The 16134-nt window shown below is 38.0% G+C and overlaps 1 protein-coding gene across 1 annotated transcript; it reads right to left on the reverse strand.

Annotated features, from left to right (window-relative positions):
• Positions 1-1484: 1484 nt before the first annotated feature.
• On the reverse strand, positions 1485-15763 carry LOC104534946 (WD repeat-containing protein C2orf44 homolog). Its single transcript, XM_010182718.1, has 3 exons — positions 13868-15763; positions 5333-5453; positions 1485-1651 (listed from the first exon to the last, which is right to left on the reverse strand). Exons 1-3 carry the CDS (start codon positions 15761-15763, stop codon positions 1485-1487), a joined length of 2184 nt encoding a protein of 727 aa, XP_010181020.1.
• Positions 15764-16134: the final 371 nt, after the last annotated feature.

The following is a 16134-nucleotide window of genomic DNA, read 5'->3' on the forward strand; positions in this document are numbered from 1 at the left end:
CAGAAGGATGTTATTTAATTCCATGAATTGAAACTGTTTCCTTATTTCAGGAACTGAAGCTCTTCTTCATGAGATTTCTGGCTGCATCACTGAAATGGTACTAATGCCAAACCTCCAAACTCATTAAGTGCCTTCAGCCCATAGATCGACCTTCTCAAACCAGCCTTGGTATTCAGTGAAGTATTGTAACTGGATTGTAGCGTATCTGTGCCTTATAAACAGGCTTGCCATGGTTCCCAGGCAAGACTCTCCAGGAGTATTGACAAGACCCAAAATTCACAGGATGACAAATAACTCTTAATAGTAGGTTATGTAAGTCTTACCCTTTTCATGTTTCCCTGATGTACAGGGTGAGGCAGGCATGACTTTCTACGGCTTCTGATGGAGCCTGTCCTGCAGTACAAAATGCCTCACACACGTGGTTACTCATTACACTTGACTCATATCTGCATTTAGAGGAAAACAAGTTAGGGAGTTCATTCAGTTCTTCCCTTATGCCTATTTCTGTCACTAGAATCATGATGGTTTAACTTCTATTAATCTTTCTGCCTGCTTCTCAGATGTATCTGTATTGCGTCTTGTCTCTGAGGGTGAGCTTCATCTGACTAAATGTAAATGTTTGTATTTAAACTTGTCACCCTAACTTGCTTTTGCTGTCAGTGGAAAGGAACAGGCACTTATTTACTTACTTAATAGGGATGGTTCACCACAAGCAGTTTTAAAAATCTATCTTAGGGCATGAGAAATCTGCTGTAGGAGTGCTTTTCTCTTTTTTTGACTGATTATACAGGAGTCTAGATGACAACTTCAGTGTAGACACCTGCATTTAACCAAATGAAATTTACGTTCAATGTCTTTGATCCTTAATTTACCTTGCAAGGTTTTCCCTTTCTCTTCTGTGTGCATGTATAAATCTGCATGCTGTGTAAGACACTGACAGGAGACAGTGATGCAGCCTTTTTAGTAATTGAACATTTTCATATAAAAATTAAGCATTTCTGAAAACGTTGCAGGTTTCCATGGGATCCAACTGGAACAGCAAGGAGAGTCTGAAGCAGTTTCTGTTTTTTCTCCCCAGTTTTCCTTAATGAATATAAATGCTCTTTAGTTGTATTTTCTTCAGCTTTTATGTGGACAGTATGCCTGTATTGGCTAGATTTGCTGTTACTGGATGTCTTTTAGTGTAATACTGTTTCTCCAAGAAGATCACGACCACAATTAAAGTAGAGGTTAGTCTCTCTGCTCCAGTCCACTGACAGCCATTAGTCACAGCAGCTGTGGAAAACTTCAGTGGAGGTCTGATCCGTCACAAGAAATCATGAGGATCCAGCCAACCCTAGGATTTACCTATAGTGTAACCATGCCACAGATTTACAGTTAAAATACATTGAAAGTAGTGAAGACAGCTTTTTAGTCACTCAGTTTCAGACACTGCAGAATGTCAGAATTAGAAAAGCTGGTCATTAGTGTTCTTTGTTCAGGAATTATGTCACTCTGCTTGGTGGTCGCTTTGAAATGTTTTTTTTGTAGGAGTGACCTCCACAGACTTCTGAACTGTCAGTTCCATCCCTTATGACTATCTCTTGTGTTGCTTTGAATATTAATGGCACAAAGCCGTCCTTGTCTGCAGTGAGCACAATCCAAGAAGAGCCTACAAAAATTAAGCAAAAAAAGAAAATGAGTGTACTGCTCTGGTTATGTAAAATGTACAAGCACGTTTTTAAAAGTCAGCCAGCACGTGAGCAGAGCAGGCTTTGTTTTTGTGCACTAAAGCCTTATTACACTAATGACATTAAGGTCTGACAATCCATACTAAACACACCTTTGTGTAAATGTGAAAGAGAGCTAAATGAAAGGTCTTGAAAGGTTTGAGGCATTTTGTCCCTTATTTAAATTAAGTTGAAAACCAAGGTGCATCTTTGCTAGTTCTGATAAACTCTAAGTATCTCCATTTTCTGAAAATTCAGCCAGCCTTTCCATGCTGACTTTTGTTCTAGTGACACCTACTTCTGCTTATCCTTTCTGCTCATCTGCTCTACCAAATGATGAAGAGACCATAAAAACTGCAAATGTTGGCAAAGCAAATGATTGCGCTGTATTTGTTTTAGAAGGAAGTCAGGGTTTCCATCTCCTTTACTGTCAAGACCAGATTGTTCAGCATGTTTCCAAATTCATATAGCAAATGGAAGTAAGTTACACCTTGAAGTTTATTTACAAAAGATATCATGATTTACAAAAGTTTATTTATAAAAGCTGGTATAATATTATTTCTTGTCCTTTAATTACTTATCAAATCTTCTCCTAAAGAAGAGAATGAACAAAATCTGAATGAAATTTTAATCTTTTTTTCCCTGAAAGCAAAAAGGCAAGATTAAAAAATGACATCAAAATCATCCAGATTCACTTTATGTCTTGCATAAAAATAGAAAATAAACCTAATCCCCCCTTTTTTAACTTTCCTTTGCAAGTCAGCTTGACAATGAAGTTATATGTATCATATATATTTTTCTAGGAATTCATCTGTTTCCTCTTGCAGTTCTTATAGGAAATAGTGAATTCTCTATTTGTCTTTTTTCAGTTTGACATTTTCTGAAAAGGAAAAAAGTCTGTGGCAACTGAAAAGCATTGTGGGAGCCTTTGTATCCCACATTTTTCTGAGAGCATATGATCCTGTCATTACTGACCAGCGGCATTAGCTGGGACCTGAGGTAAAGAAAACCCTGTTACATTCTGTTGTTGAAATTTTAAACTTTGGAAGGTAAAACTGTGTTTTGAAAGAGAATGGGAAAAAAGGAAGTGTAGAAAACCCAGAAGCACCATGATTCATTTTTGTCAGTCATAACAAAGCATGTTCACGGACAAGGCAAATCTCCTCTCACACTATTAACAAAGCACTTTCCCAGGCTGCTACATTATTCCATGTTGTCATGTCACCTGTTGCATCATAAGAAGATTGTCATTCCAAACCATGAATCTTTAATCTTCTGCTCTTAATACTGTCTTTCTAATTCTGGCCAGACTGCAGATTCTGTAAGCAGTGGGCCTGAAAGGGGAAATTCTGCTGTCTGAATCGATGGTCACATTGTTAGCCAAATTGGTAAAGCACACGCTTCTGTCCCACACTTGGGACCTTTTATTTTCATCCATTTGAAGTTCTCCGTGTCATGGATAACACTTGCTTTGAAGCATATCCCACAAAATACTTTAATGGTGGAGAAACCTTGTGCAGAATGTAATGCCCTTTTGCTATGCACAGTTATTACAATGGTGACCCGTTGAAAAGAGAGACGTCTGTGTGCAAATACCAGGGCACTACATGGCAGGCTATATTTAGTACAAGTAATGGTATTACAGTCCTGGGCTTAAAGTGCACATGATGAGGCCAAGTTCATTGCTCGTATAAATGTGATGATCTTGCTGTGGGTATGAATTTGGCCTACAGTTGTGAACTTCTTTTTCCCAATATATTCCAATTTATTCATAGTGAAAAATGCCAGGATGTCACTGCAATACAAGCACGCTCCTCATTGCATCCCCTTTAATTATACAGTATTAAAGGATGGGAGTGATATTATTAAACATCACATTTAATATTCATGCTTTGTGGCAAAGGAAAATTTAGGAATATGAACCTGTATTGGTCAGAACTGAATAAAGAGCTGCATCACTATTTCTGCCCCAAACCTGATGATTTTGCAGGATTTTGGTGAGTTTTAGAAAGATTCTTGTTTCTGTTGTTCTTTTTGCTGTCAACAGACAGACTCAGTTTTTGAAAAGCCAAGCACCACATTGAATAGAAAGAGGGACACGTTAGGATGATTCTGAGACATTGTCTTTTTGATATCTCTGAATTCTAATGCATGAAGTTGAGTGGTCTGCTAATTAAATATGAAATGTTCAACCATTTTATAGAGCTGAAAATAGGCTTTCTCAGGCTCCTCATTTATTCTTTTCATACTGAATTCTAAACCTCTTTTTTCATTTTGGGAGTTTGTTTCCAAAATCAGAGGCTGGAAGTAGAGGCCAGAGATGGTATCCTCCATGCCCTGTAAAGCTGCATTGTGTTGTTGCAGTAGCCTACTGGGAAATAGCTCAACAGCAAGTAGAGTTTTTTCATACATGCCTCCACCATACTGTATAGTCAAGAGAGATTGCTGACAAAAATATGAAACCTGCATATCCTTATCTTCTGGAACAACTCTCAGAAACTGCTGTAAGCCAGGGGAAAACTGAAATGGCCCAATGTGTCTTGGAAAAGGCAGGTCCACTGATTTGTGTTGTATTTGTAGCCCCTTTCCATCAGTCTTGTGGTCTCATCAACAACAGAGAGATAAGCAGAATATGAATGGCAGAATGGTGCATATTTTACATCTTTTTCCCACTGTCCTTGATGCCAGCACCAGTAACATCCCAGGCCTGGTTTCTTTTTCATCAATAAGCCTATTATATAGCAGTCTGGTATGCAACCATCATTATATGGAAAACTATAGGTCATATTATTTTTTTTGTGTCATTTAATCAACACTTGAATTAATTTCTCATAAGACAGAATGTACCAATTAAGCCAGTGTGTCTCAGCCTGTCAGGGGCTAAGACAAAGGGCAAGGCAAAGAAAGTAATTTATGGATCTCTCAGTGTGGAAACCATCCAAGATTGTAATTATAGACAACTGTTGTGTAGTGTAAGATCATAATATACTTGGACTGTGATGAGAAAAGCCATCAGAAGCATTATAGAGAAATGGCTAAAACATAACAGTATGTCTGGTGCTGAGAGGGTAGCATACATGAGCAGACAGGGACAAGGCAATTCAGAGATGAGTCGGGCTAGGATTTCCCTAGCTGCCTCTGTCCTTACAAGTTAAACAGTGGTGGGTGGTAGAAATGTGAGATTGGCAAATTAGAACATTGAGCTTCATTGTTTATTTTAGATTAAAATAGTCCCAAATGCTACATGATACATATAATATTCTACGAATGAATTTTTCTCTAACCTACACTATTGGCAGGTCTGGGACATGATTGTAGAGATGGGCAAAGCAAAATACCAAAAGGTCTCAAGGAAGCATTTCTATTTCCAGGTAACACAGTGTACTGATTATTTTCTTAGCCTTCCTCTGTAGAGGTATCTAACATATTACTCTGATAAAAGGTAGTTCTGCAGCTACTTAGCATTTAACTGATTTCAAGAGACACTGCCATATTTCAGACAAAGGAAAACACATACTTATTTTAAAAAGTTTAGTACAATATGGGGTAATTATTCCAACACAAATGCCTCTTACACTAAAAATCTCAGGTGAAGCCAGATACCAGAAATAAAAAGTACATACCGTGTTTCATTTCAATAACGGGCAGATCGAACAGCTGCTGGACTAAATTCAAATAGATCTTGCCATCACAGAGGAGAACATCTTTTGTTTCTTCAGTAACTGCTCCATTTGAGAAACTTTTCTTCAAATGCATATATGTAAAAGAAAAGGTCTTGTTAAAGGCTTAGACATTGTGCCTGAGTTCTTTTAACCATTCCTCCGCTCTTACTCCTTTCAGTCCTTTAGTCATTTTGCTTTTTCTTTGTCTGACTTTGCTACAATTTATAGGTGACACCATCATACAGTGCAATTCTAAGCACAATCTCATAGTCCCATGTGAGGAGGAATACGCCTCTTCACTTTGTACTTTGTGTGCTTATGCAGCTCAAAACTGCATCAGCCCTGTATGTATAATGAATTAGGTAATGCATATATGTGTCCATTGGGCCTTTCTGCCTGAAGAGTCAATTCAGTGGAAGGGAATATCGCAGAATTACAGGCTGCTAGGGGACGTCAGAGACCTCTGAAGATCATCCAGTCCAATCCCGTGCCAGAGCAGGATCACCCAGAGGAGATCACACAGGAACATGTACAAGGGTTTGAATGTCTCCAGAGAAGGAGACTCCACAACCTCTCTGGGCAGCCTGGGCCATGTTCTGGTACCCTCACAGTAAAGAAGTTTTTCCTTATGTTTAAGCTGAACCTCCTGTGTTCCAGTTTGTGACCATTGCCCCTTGTCCTGTCACTGGGCGCAACCAAGAAGAGTCTGGTCCCATCCTCCTGACACCCACCCTGGAATTTGCTCTGACATTCACTAGAAGAACACACTTGAATATTAAGGTGGCATAGTTGTGCTTAATGAAGTTTAGCTGACCTTGAAAACTGACACCTTTGTGTTCCATCTGATTGCAGCAAAGTGCAAGGATCACAAAATAGTTGAGATAATACGGTTATGGAGTGAATACATATTTACATTTTCCTATCTGCTATCGTTTGAATGTCATTTTAGCATTAAAAATTTTCCAGTGACTCAGTGCCATTCTAAAATATATCTGTGAATTGGACATTTTCTTCTAAATAAGCTACTTCGTACTAAATAAGTACTTCGTCCTGAGTTTCATTTTGTTCTTCCCTCTCCATACTTTCCACCTGTGTAGTCCTCATGTGTTACCTTTTTTTCCCCTTTGGCATCCCTTATGTTTGCAATGCTCCCAGATTTAGCTGTTATTTGAATGAACAGTCTATTTGTCAAATTTCCTAGACCTTTCTGTTTTGTACATTCAGAAAGGACTCAGAGCGTTTTAGAATGGGTTGAAAAGATGTCATCTACCCTAACTCCTGTTCTAGTCATATCCTGTGTCTACTTCATGTCCCCGAATCTTTCTTGCTAATATGAAACTTACAGTTGAACAAATTCACAACTGCGTCTTCTATTTCTGTACATAGTAATCTAACCTTTGACTAAATAAATGTCTCTTTTAATGCCTGTTTTCATTTCTAATTGGGCTGTCTTTTGACTCAGTTGCTCTCTCAGTGAATGCATGCTTTTTTTCGCTGTGTAACAACCTTTCTAAATCAGTCACTTTCATTCTTCTATACGTAGTATGTATGCTATCATGCAGCCACATTGGATTCTGTAAATCAGAATGTCTACCAGCTGCTGCAAAAGTATTTTTTACTCACTCTGTCATAAATGGGCCATGCAGATGGTCTATAGCTGATTGTTTTTTATGTATTATGGTTGATGAAAGAAGAACCACAAACATATCTTTCCTTTAAAAACATAAGCTTTCCAACTTTCAAAGGTCTTTTTATCCCTTTCCCCATTCAAAACAGCCAGAAATGTGTTGCTGTGTGGTTAATAGGGAAATACCTAAGGAACGCATCAAAGAAGTATCATTTTCTTAGTCATAAACTTTCACTCAGTAAACTGAAAGTTCCTATTACAGCTATAACTATATAACAGAACTGCTTTGTCATTTTTAAAACTCTTCAAATTATATAGTACTATATTCCACTGAACCTAAATACACTTAGAGCTCAATGGGCTGAATGTTCAGCAATGAGCATGTGCTTTGCAAAGGTGATATTCGTCTGTACAGGTATTTGAGCAAAACTTTTTGGTGCTGTATAGTGTGGATTAGTACAACGACTTTATTCAAACCTGTACTTCATTAATAAATTATAGAAAAAGGTGGACTGTAAATGAGACAGGCCTTTAATCTTCTAATTATTTAGCCCTTTTTTGTTTAATGTTTAGTTTAAGTGATTATAACATCCTTTCTCTTTGAGGAATATGTCCACACACATCATGTCATATATTAACTGATTTAAACCCATGCCTTCTTGAGAGGTAGGTAATTTTTAGTATTCCCTGTTTATGCATGATCAAATCATTACACAGGAAGATTAGGAGTTTCACTCAACATCATGAAACTAATTTGTGACAGAAGTACAACTGAAATCTCACCTCGGTGCTTCCCATTTTTATAACTTAACCCAAAGACCATTCTCTAGTCTAATTTAATGCAGCTCTTCCCACAATATGTATATCTGGTTTTCCTGTGTTGCTGTTTATCTCCAATAGAAGCCAGAGGACTTGCCATTTTCAGATGAAATGCCTTTCATGTTACTTGGTTTATCCTAAACCGAAGTTTCTTGGTAGACTAAGAACATATTAATCACAGAAGAAACAAATACATTTCAACATTCACAAGTGGCTATTTTCAGATTAAGTTTCTTTAGCCAGCTCCCTGTATTATGTCAGGTCCAACTCACCCTCAACAAAAATCTAACAGAAAGAAACCATCAATTCATGAATTGTTTTCCTTCGTCTGTGTCAGCCTGCCCCTTGATCACATTTTATAGCCTATAAAGGGTCATCTGGGCTGCAGCCAGCCATCACAGCATTGCCAAACTGTCTTACAAAACTCAAGTTTTGGAGTGCTAATAGATATGGAAATAAAATAATATACTAAGGTAAAAATGGTTCCTGGATTAGATGTTATACGCTGTATGTCTGCACAATAAATAAATATGTCTTTTGTCACTTTTTTGAACCTCACTGAGCAGTCAACTACTTCTGCCTCCTGACCTTTTTCACTATTTATCTTATATTTCCTAATGCATTGCCTACACTTGTCTGGATGCTAAGATTACCTCCATGAACTGAAATTCAGTGACTGATGAAAGAGTGAGGTAAGTAAGAATTGTTTTTACTAACATTAGGTTAGTGATCAGTTGCAGTTTGAACATGACTTTCTTGCACATGGATATCTAGAAATGTAAAATGCTTTCCAGATGAGGCCTCATGGTTGTGTTGCCCAGTGTTGCATTTCTCACTGGATGTACCTCACTGATGCACCCACAGACTGCCTTTGTTCTTTTCATACATGTATCACACTTTTCATTCATAATCATCTAGTAGTCACTTAACACATGCAAGCTTTTGTCATCCTTGGTTGTGTCCAGCTTATGAATATCCAGTTTATATCAGAATCTCCTTCTGTTAATCCTGGAATGTATCAATATGCACTTCATATTAGTTCATTTCAGAACATTTTTTAATTCTACTTGTTAAACTCATAAAATTACAGGTGTAATATCCTGATGCTCTGTTGACTACTTCCTATCCTACTACTGCCTTTATGCCATACACAGATTTTATTAGCATGTTTCATCAGATCTTTACTGAATCTTTTCGATTAGCCTGAAAATCAATCATGAGAAAATCCTCTAGTAAATTTCTTCCATTTTCTTTTATATTACTGTTACCGTTTACTATCTTCCTTCCAGCTAATTCCTTAACCATCTTATATTTCTTCTATTAATCCCTATTCTCTGCTGCTGAACAAATAATTTCCCCTGTGGCGTGATTTCAAGTACTGTACTGAATTACAGGTATTTTAAATATTATTCATATCCTTTGTGTTAATAATCTGTTCTTTTATAAAGGAAAAGTATCAGGTTAGTCAGTCTCATCTAGGTATTGTAAGAGGAATAGTGTTATCTAGAACTCATTTTTTATTTTTTTAACCCTTGATTTCTCTTTGTGGTGTACTTTGGTGGTAATTTCAGTTTTGATACCTTAGTACCTGTTACTCAGCTTGCTTTTGCCTTGCCCCCACATTCATTGTGTGGGATGAGAAAAAAACTAGTAAATTAAATAGATGTGGGTGTTCTGGCCCAGGAGACAATGACAGTAGAGTGAGATGACTAAGGAAGAGCACTGAAGAGGAAGGAGAACTATGATTTTTGACATTTCAAGTGCTGTGTCTCAGTAAGCCTTGTGCAGCATTGCCACAGGTAGTATTAATTAGTTTTGGCAGCTTGAACTGCTCCCCTTTCCTGTCGTGATTTCCACTGTTGCTGTGATTCCTGTTTGATTTTTGGCGGATCCTGGTTTTATTTTGGTAGAGATCTTCCTGCATGGCTCCCCTTTGCTGTGATTCCTGTTCAATTTTTGACAGACCCTGATTTTTCTTTTGTGGAAACCTTAATATCTTTGCTTGCCCTTATGTGGGACATTTCAATTGCAACCCTAATTAACCTGTTAGAGCAGCATAAGCCTGTAAAATGTTTACACTGGAAATTATCTGAGGTGCTCAGGGGAGCTTAAATCCCAGTGCAGTTTGCATTTATAGTGAATATCAGCATTTCAGATGATATAATGCTAGGATTTCTCTACTCTTGGCTCCCTGTTAATAGGTCTGAAACTACTGTTTCAGGTAAGTTGTCATCTAAGATATATCCTGTGTCCTCATGCTTGTGCATCCATAATCTTTATGTTCTGAATATGTTGGGTTTTTTTAACCCATATCTTCATTTTCTGTGCACAGTATGAACATTTGGATTCATTTTTGACATTACATATGCCTTTTCCTTTGCATCTATGTATCCAACAAGCAAATCATCCGCTCTAATAAAAGGTATTGTGCCTCCTCTGCAAACGCGGCTTGTCTGCTATTGATCAGTTTCAGAACATAGTTGTCAGAATTTGTTCTTAACAAATTACTCAACCTGTGCTCAAAATGTTATCTGTGCATTAATCACACCTTCTCTTGACTACTGCAGGTCTTTCTTTTATGGTCGTCCTAAATCTCTTCCTTCTAAACTTCAGGATGGCTGAGTAGTCTCTCACTCCAGGGAGCAGTCACATCACCTTCCTCTTCCATCATTTTCATGACTTTTTTCTATTGCTCAACCCGAGTCAAAATTGCCCTTTGGATTTCAGAAAGGTTCATGGTCTTTTTACAGCTGATCTTTGCAGGCTGGTCTTTGCTCATTTTACTGTGCCACCTTTATATCCCCCTTCTCTATCTCTACTTCATGTATTTCTACCACGAGAAGCTTTATTGCCGTATGTTTGGATCCTTTCTATTCATCTCCTAGCTCTGTGTAAAAAAACTGTTCATTTCGTAGCTGACCTTGGCAATAATGTTTCCCATAGTAAATTGTATGAAGAGGCTGTAAAAGTACAAATTGACTTGTACACAATTATTGGTGAGTGCTAAGGAAAGAAAATCATAGTGACTAATTGCTGAAAAGATATTTATTTCCTAATTAATTATGCAATATATGCTCTCAGTAATATAGACTTTTGACATAATACCGCTTGTGAGCAAAATCTGGGAGTCTTAAGATATTCTTCAGATTAAGATGAATCTTAGTCCTCCTGGAGACGTTTGCCTAAACGCCATTAATTTCAAATCCAGATTGGCTTTGTTTCCACTGTAATTAGCTTTTGAATGAGGCTAGTTTAAATATTCTGCAGCTGTTTCTTTTCTGGGGGAAAAGGATGATAAAAGTATCTTTTTGCAAAATGAAACAGAAACAAATCTGTGAGGGATCCTCATCCTTTCTTTTTTTTTCTTTTTAAATAATAGCCTCTTATTGTGTCTGTCTGTCTGCCCTCACACACTCTCCTGAATCACAAGTATGTATGTGATGAAAGAGCAATAATATTTGCTTTTCAGGGTTGAATGATCAAGTCACCTCTGGTGGCTGAATGCTATTACACAAGTGATAGTGCAGTGACATTTCCAAAGTGTGAGTGATCATGATTTTCTTTTATGGCTATGGGCTACAAAGAATATAAATTCTGGTAGTACTGCATGGACATGACTTCAGAGGAGTTATAGGTAGGCTAGCACTAACAGAATAAACAAAGATTTTGAAGACTATTTAGTGAGCAGACATTATGAATTATGAATTATTAAGTAATACACATTCTGGTTTATGTTGTGGTTTCCTAAGCAGAACTGGCAACATACATAAATATGTCAATAATCCTTCTGCACAACAGCGTTCGTAATCACCCGTTAATTATTGCTACATTTTTACTATTATGTTTTAAACTTTCCTTTTATGTTTTTAATGCATAAATATGGTTATGCAGTACTGATCATTATATTTTATAGTACAATAAATTTCTCAATCAAGATTGAGTCTCTGCTGTGCTGGGGATTATACGAACACTTAAGAAGACACACACTTGGCAGAGAAAGCTGAAAGATAATGGCCATGTTATTGACTGGACTGTAGTGTTCCTAAAGCTGTTTTCCACAGGCTGATATTTATATCATAAGGCAATAAAGCCATTTCCTGACTTTTTGCGCTGTGAACACAGAGCCTGGCTGGAACCCACAGCCCAGCTGGTGTCTGAGCTCACAGCGCTGATCAGCTCCTGAAGGAGGAGCAAGGTTCAGATGTCTGAATCCAAACTCATCAAAACAACTATTTTCTGAGAAAATTATTAGCTTCCTATGAAGCAAATATTTCCCTGTCTGTCTGGAGGCCTTTTTGCCATCAGTCTATTTTTCTTTAATTTTTGGCATCATAGTGTGATCCCGTTAGATCTAGGGGCCGAACTATGTAAGGCATTAGTTGTGAGACTTACACAGAAAAACGATGTGTGTCCTAAAGACATTAAGTGGTACTTTTTCTGCTAATCATTATAATGTAGCACTGCCCATGCTTTCTGCTGGCTCAATGTGAAACTAACCTGTTCAGATAAATAATAGCAGTTCAGATAAATAGTCTAGCAGTATTTTAGTGGCACTATTTTCTTTTTGCTTCCAAAGAAGAAAACAAGATAATTAATTCTTACTACGTGTGCAAGGAAACATGCACCGTGACTTCAGATCTTAAATGTTACGTATCACAAACAAAACTTCTCTTTGGAAAGGTTAATCCAATTGAATCCAAGAGACAGGGCTGCTTGCTAAATAAATAAGTTGATTTCTGTTAAGAAATCATAATTAATTTGAACATGCTGGAGAACAGAAGGGCTTGCTTCTTGGCAAAAAAAATCCTAAATTATTTAAAATAGATGTTGCTTTTTTCATCAGAATTTGTATAATGTATTCAAGTTAAATTATTGACTAATTCAGATGAAAAGCTTTGCTTTCATCCAGAATACCTAACATACTAATATCTGCTTAAATGCCAATAAACAATTGCCAAAAGCTAATGAGTATGTTTGAATTGAGTCACGATTCCCTTAATGAGTGTTTAAGGAGAGGTACTCAGATGTCTGTATGGATTCCTTTAAAGTAAAAGGAAGTCAAATTGGTTTGAGAAGTACATACTTCACCATCATCACAATGTAATGTTTTACTTTGACATAATGCTGCTTATGTTGCAGTAGATAAGAATACATTTGTAACTGGCATCTAGATCCTGAAGAGGACCCCAGTTTTAGCAGCAATACCACTATCATCAGCACGACCAAAAATATCATCAGTACAATGTTGGTATTACTGTTAAAAATACTAAGAATAATTGCCAAAAACAATTACTCAACCTACATTCCTTAGTCGAAATTCCTATTGAAGCCTGTAGGAATTTTGCCAGAACAAAGGTGGGATAGGAACATGATGATTTGACATTTGTCTATTTATTTAATGAAATTATAATTACATATTGATAGATTTTTTTTTCCCAGAAAATTTGAAGTGGTAGTATGTTTTTCAAATTGAGAATGTCCAGCTCTGTGAAGATTAGCGGTGAGAAATTAAAGTAGAAATAAGCGACCTTCATGTCATGCCCACCTGAATTTTCCATAAATTGAGATTCAATCCTTTGTGTCAGCCTTCATGAGACTCTAGCTATCTTCAAACTTTGGATTTGAGCTCAGGTTTGAATTTATTATGTTTCTGGTGGGCTACTGTACCACCCTGCTCATAGGCTCATCTCTAGACTAAACTGACATGTAAACCTTTTGTACATTAACAACTGTTTGGCTCTCTTCTCTCTCTTTGATAGATGCACACAAAATCAGCTGGTATCCAAGACAGTCGCGCATAATCAAAGAAAGAACAAAGACAGATCTCCCATGTGAAGTATCCTCTAAGTTACCCTCGTCATCCTGAGCTATTGCTTCAATGACAAACCCTAATACCATTTTAAATTAAGCTTGATGTCAAACTCAGGTTACATTTCTCATTAGTTGATAAAAATTAAACTGCATCCTTGAGATTCAAAGCTAAATAAATACAAGATTGTTTAAAAATTCAGTATCCGATCACAATATTTTTAAGCTGACAAAAAAGTTACCTGGTAAGTGATGTGAATGACAGGTGGTTCCTGTGAACACGGATAGGCTAAAGATATCCTCCTCCCGTTCTTAGCGAAGTCCGTTATCTCAGAAAGACTCAGTTGTAACTCATTGAAGCTGCCACAAAGTCTCTCTAAATTTCTAGATATATGACTCATTCCTCTTTCACTTTGCAAATTGTTGTTTTTAGGAGAACTTGATGTTTCTTGGATCACGTTGAACTGCACTTTAGCAGAAGTTGGTCTGCTGGAGAGAAGAGACACTGAACGATTGGTAGGTTCAGCATCCAGTGTTTCCAAGGCCACTGAGGGGTCACCTGGGAGCCTTTTTTCATCCAGGTCACTCACGCTTGATGAAGAGCTCTGCTCATAACTAGGGCTCTTTACTTCCTCAATGAGTCTTCTCCTGCCACTAGGAGATTGAATAACTGTGCTTCTTGGTATTAACAGCTCCCTGCTTTGAGATTGGTCTTCTGTGGCAAGATTTTCAAAAAACTTTCTTTTTCCAGGAATATTCACAGAAGATTCAAAGTTATAAAATATATTCTGCTTAGGCTCAGGCAATGCTGAAGACTCTTCTTCCAGCATCAGTTCTTTGATCATCAGACGCATTACGTACCTGTCTGAACTTGAAGATGGAATGAGACTAGGCTCAGGGAACTTCTGCTTCCCAATCAGAATCAACAGGAGTTTATCTGTCAAAAAGCATAGGCCCTTTGGTCTTTCATTTTTTTCCAGCTGGATTTGTTGAATATGAGGCATGCAAGAAGAGGTTACTGAATACACCAAAACGATGTTAGAAGTATTAGAGGCTACTGCCACAATCTGAGCTCTGAGGTCAAAAGCCATTATATCAGGAACCAGAATACCTGGGATGGTGACTTTTCTGGTGGTGGTTACCTTCCTCTCAAAAGTCACCAAGATCAAGTGAGAAGAATCTTGACCGTTTGTTGCTGCAGAGTCTTTGCGTTTCAGAGTGATAAGAGGACTGGGATCAGACCGACGATGGTTTGCAAGGATATGGGTTAAATCCACGGGGCCTGATGACGAAGAAGCAACTGAATCAACACCTGATCTGTCTGAATCTGTGGACTTTCTACGCAGGTCCATGGAGTATTCCTCATCACCAAGCACCAGAGCAGACTGGGAGATTAAAGAACCAGTTTCTGTACCAGATGGCATATCAAATGCAATGCCCGCATTCAAACCACAGATATTATCCAAAGGAAGCTCAGTAGCTACAGCAATTTGGAAAGCCAGTGTGGCTTCTATAGCACAGATATAACCTCCCACATCAAAGACCGGACAAAAGGAGCAAGTATTTAGAGTTCTCTGAGCATCATCCCATATGTACGAATGCAGGGCACTGCCTATAGCAACTACTAAACGATTACCATCCTTAGTCCAGCAAGCACAGTGGATAAGCCCACTGCTTTTGATGTCTGCCTTCACTCTAGTATTGTTAGTACGAACAGCATGTAGGACTGAAGCATCTCTTTTTGTAAGCACAGCCAAGACCTCCTTCTTTGGATGCCAGACACAGCCCTGGGAAAGCAGTGGAAATGGCTCACCAACTTCACAAGTCTGAGAAATCAAGGGTTTGTTCTTCTCTGCAGTGCTGTAGCCCAGCTGCCAGATGCTCACGTGCTTTTTATGCTGAACAGCGAGGAGAGCTGGGGTGTCTGTAGAGCAACATGGGCCCCAGTAAAGCCCATGAACATGTTCAAATTGACCTACAACAGTTGAGTCTCCAAACTTTAGCTCTCCGTTATGATAGTATAAAGCAGTCAGTATCACTTGCTTCCCGTCTGTCCAGGCAATTCCATGCACGGGGTGGATGGCCTGATATAAAGCATTGAGGCCAGTTCTCAGCAGTTTTGCCTTTCCCAGCTCCATCTTTCAAAGCTTCCTGTCTACTGGTGATTGTTCCAAAGTAGAGAATTCATGGAATTCACTTGCAGTTCACGATGAGGAAAATATTTTCTTGTATCTCCTTCCCTTCTTTTGCAGAATCAAGCTGGTTTTTTCTGCTAATAATCCAGGAGCCTATATTGTGAACCTCCTTCCCAGTAAGCCTTCAGCTGCTCTTCTAAGTATAAATCCATGTCAAAGCTGCTTTTGCTATGTCTTTTCCTGGGAGGAGTTATCATCTTCATGTGATGGCTAACAAGGTTTAACCAATTACTGTACGTTTTCATAGAAGTCTATTTTTAACTCTTCACTGCTGGGAGTATATTTAAAAATAACACTCTAATACCTTGACCTTC

The sequence above is a fragment of the Mesitornis unicolor genome, unplaced genomic scaffold (assembly GCF_000695765.1).
Source record: "Mesitornis unicolor isolate BGI_N332 unplaced genomic scaffold, ASM69576v1 scaffold7524, whole genome shotgun sequence".
Classification (NCBI taxonomy): domain Eukaryota; kingdom Metazoa; phylum Chordata; class Aves; order Mesitornithiformes; family Mesitornithidae; genus Mesitornis; species Mesitornis unicolor.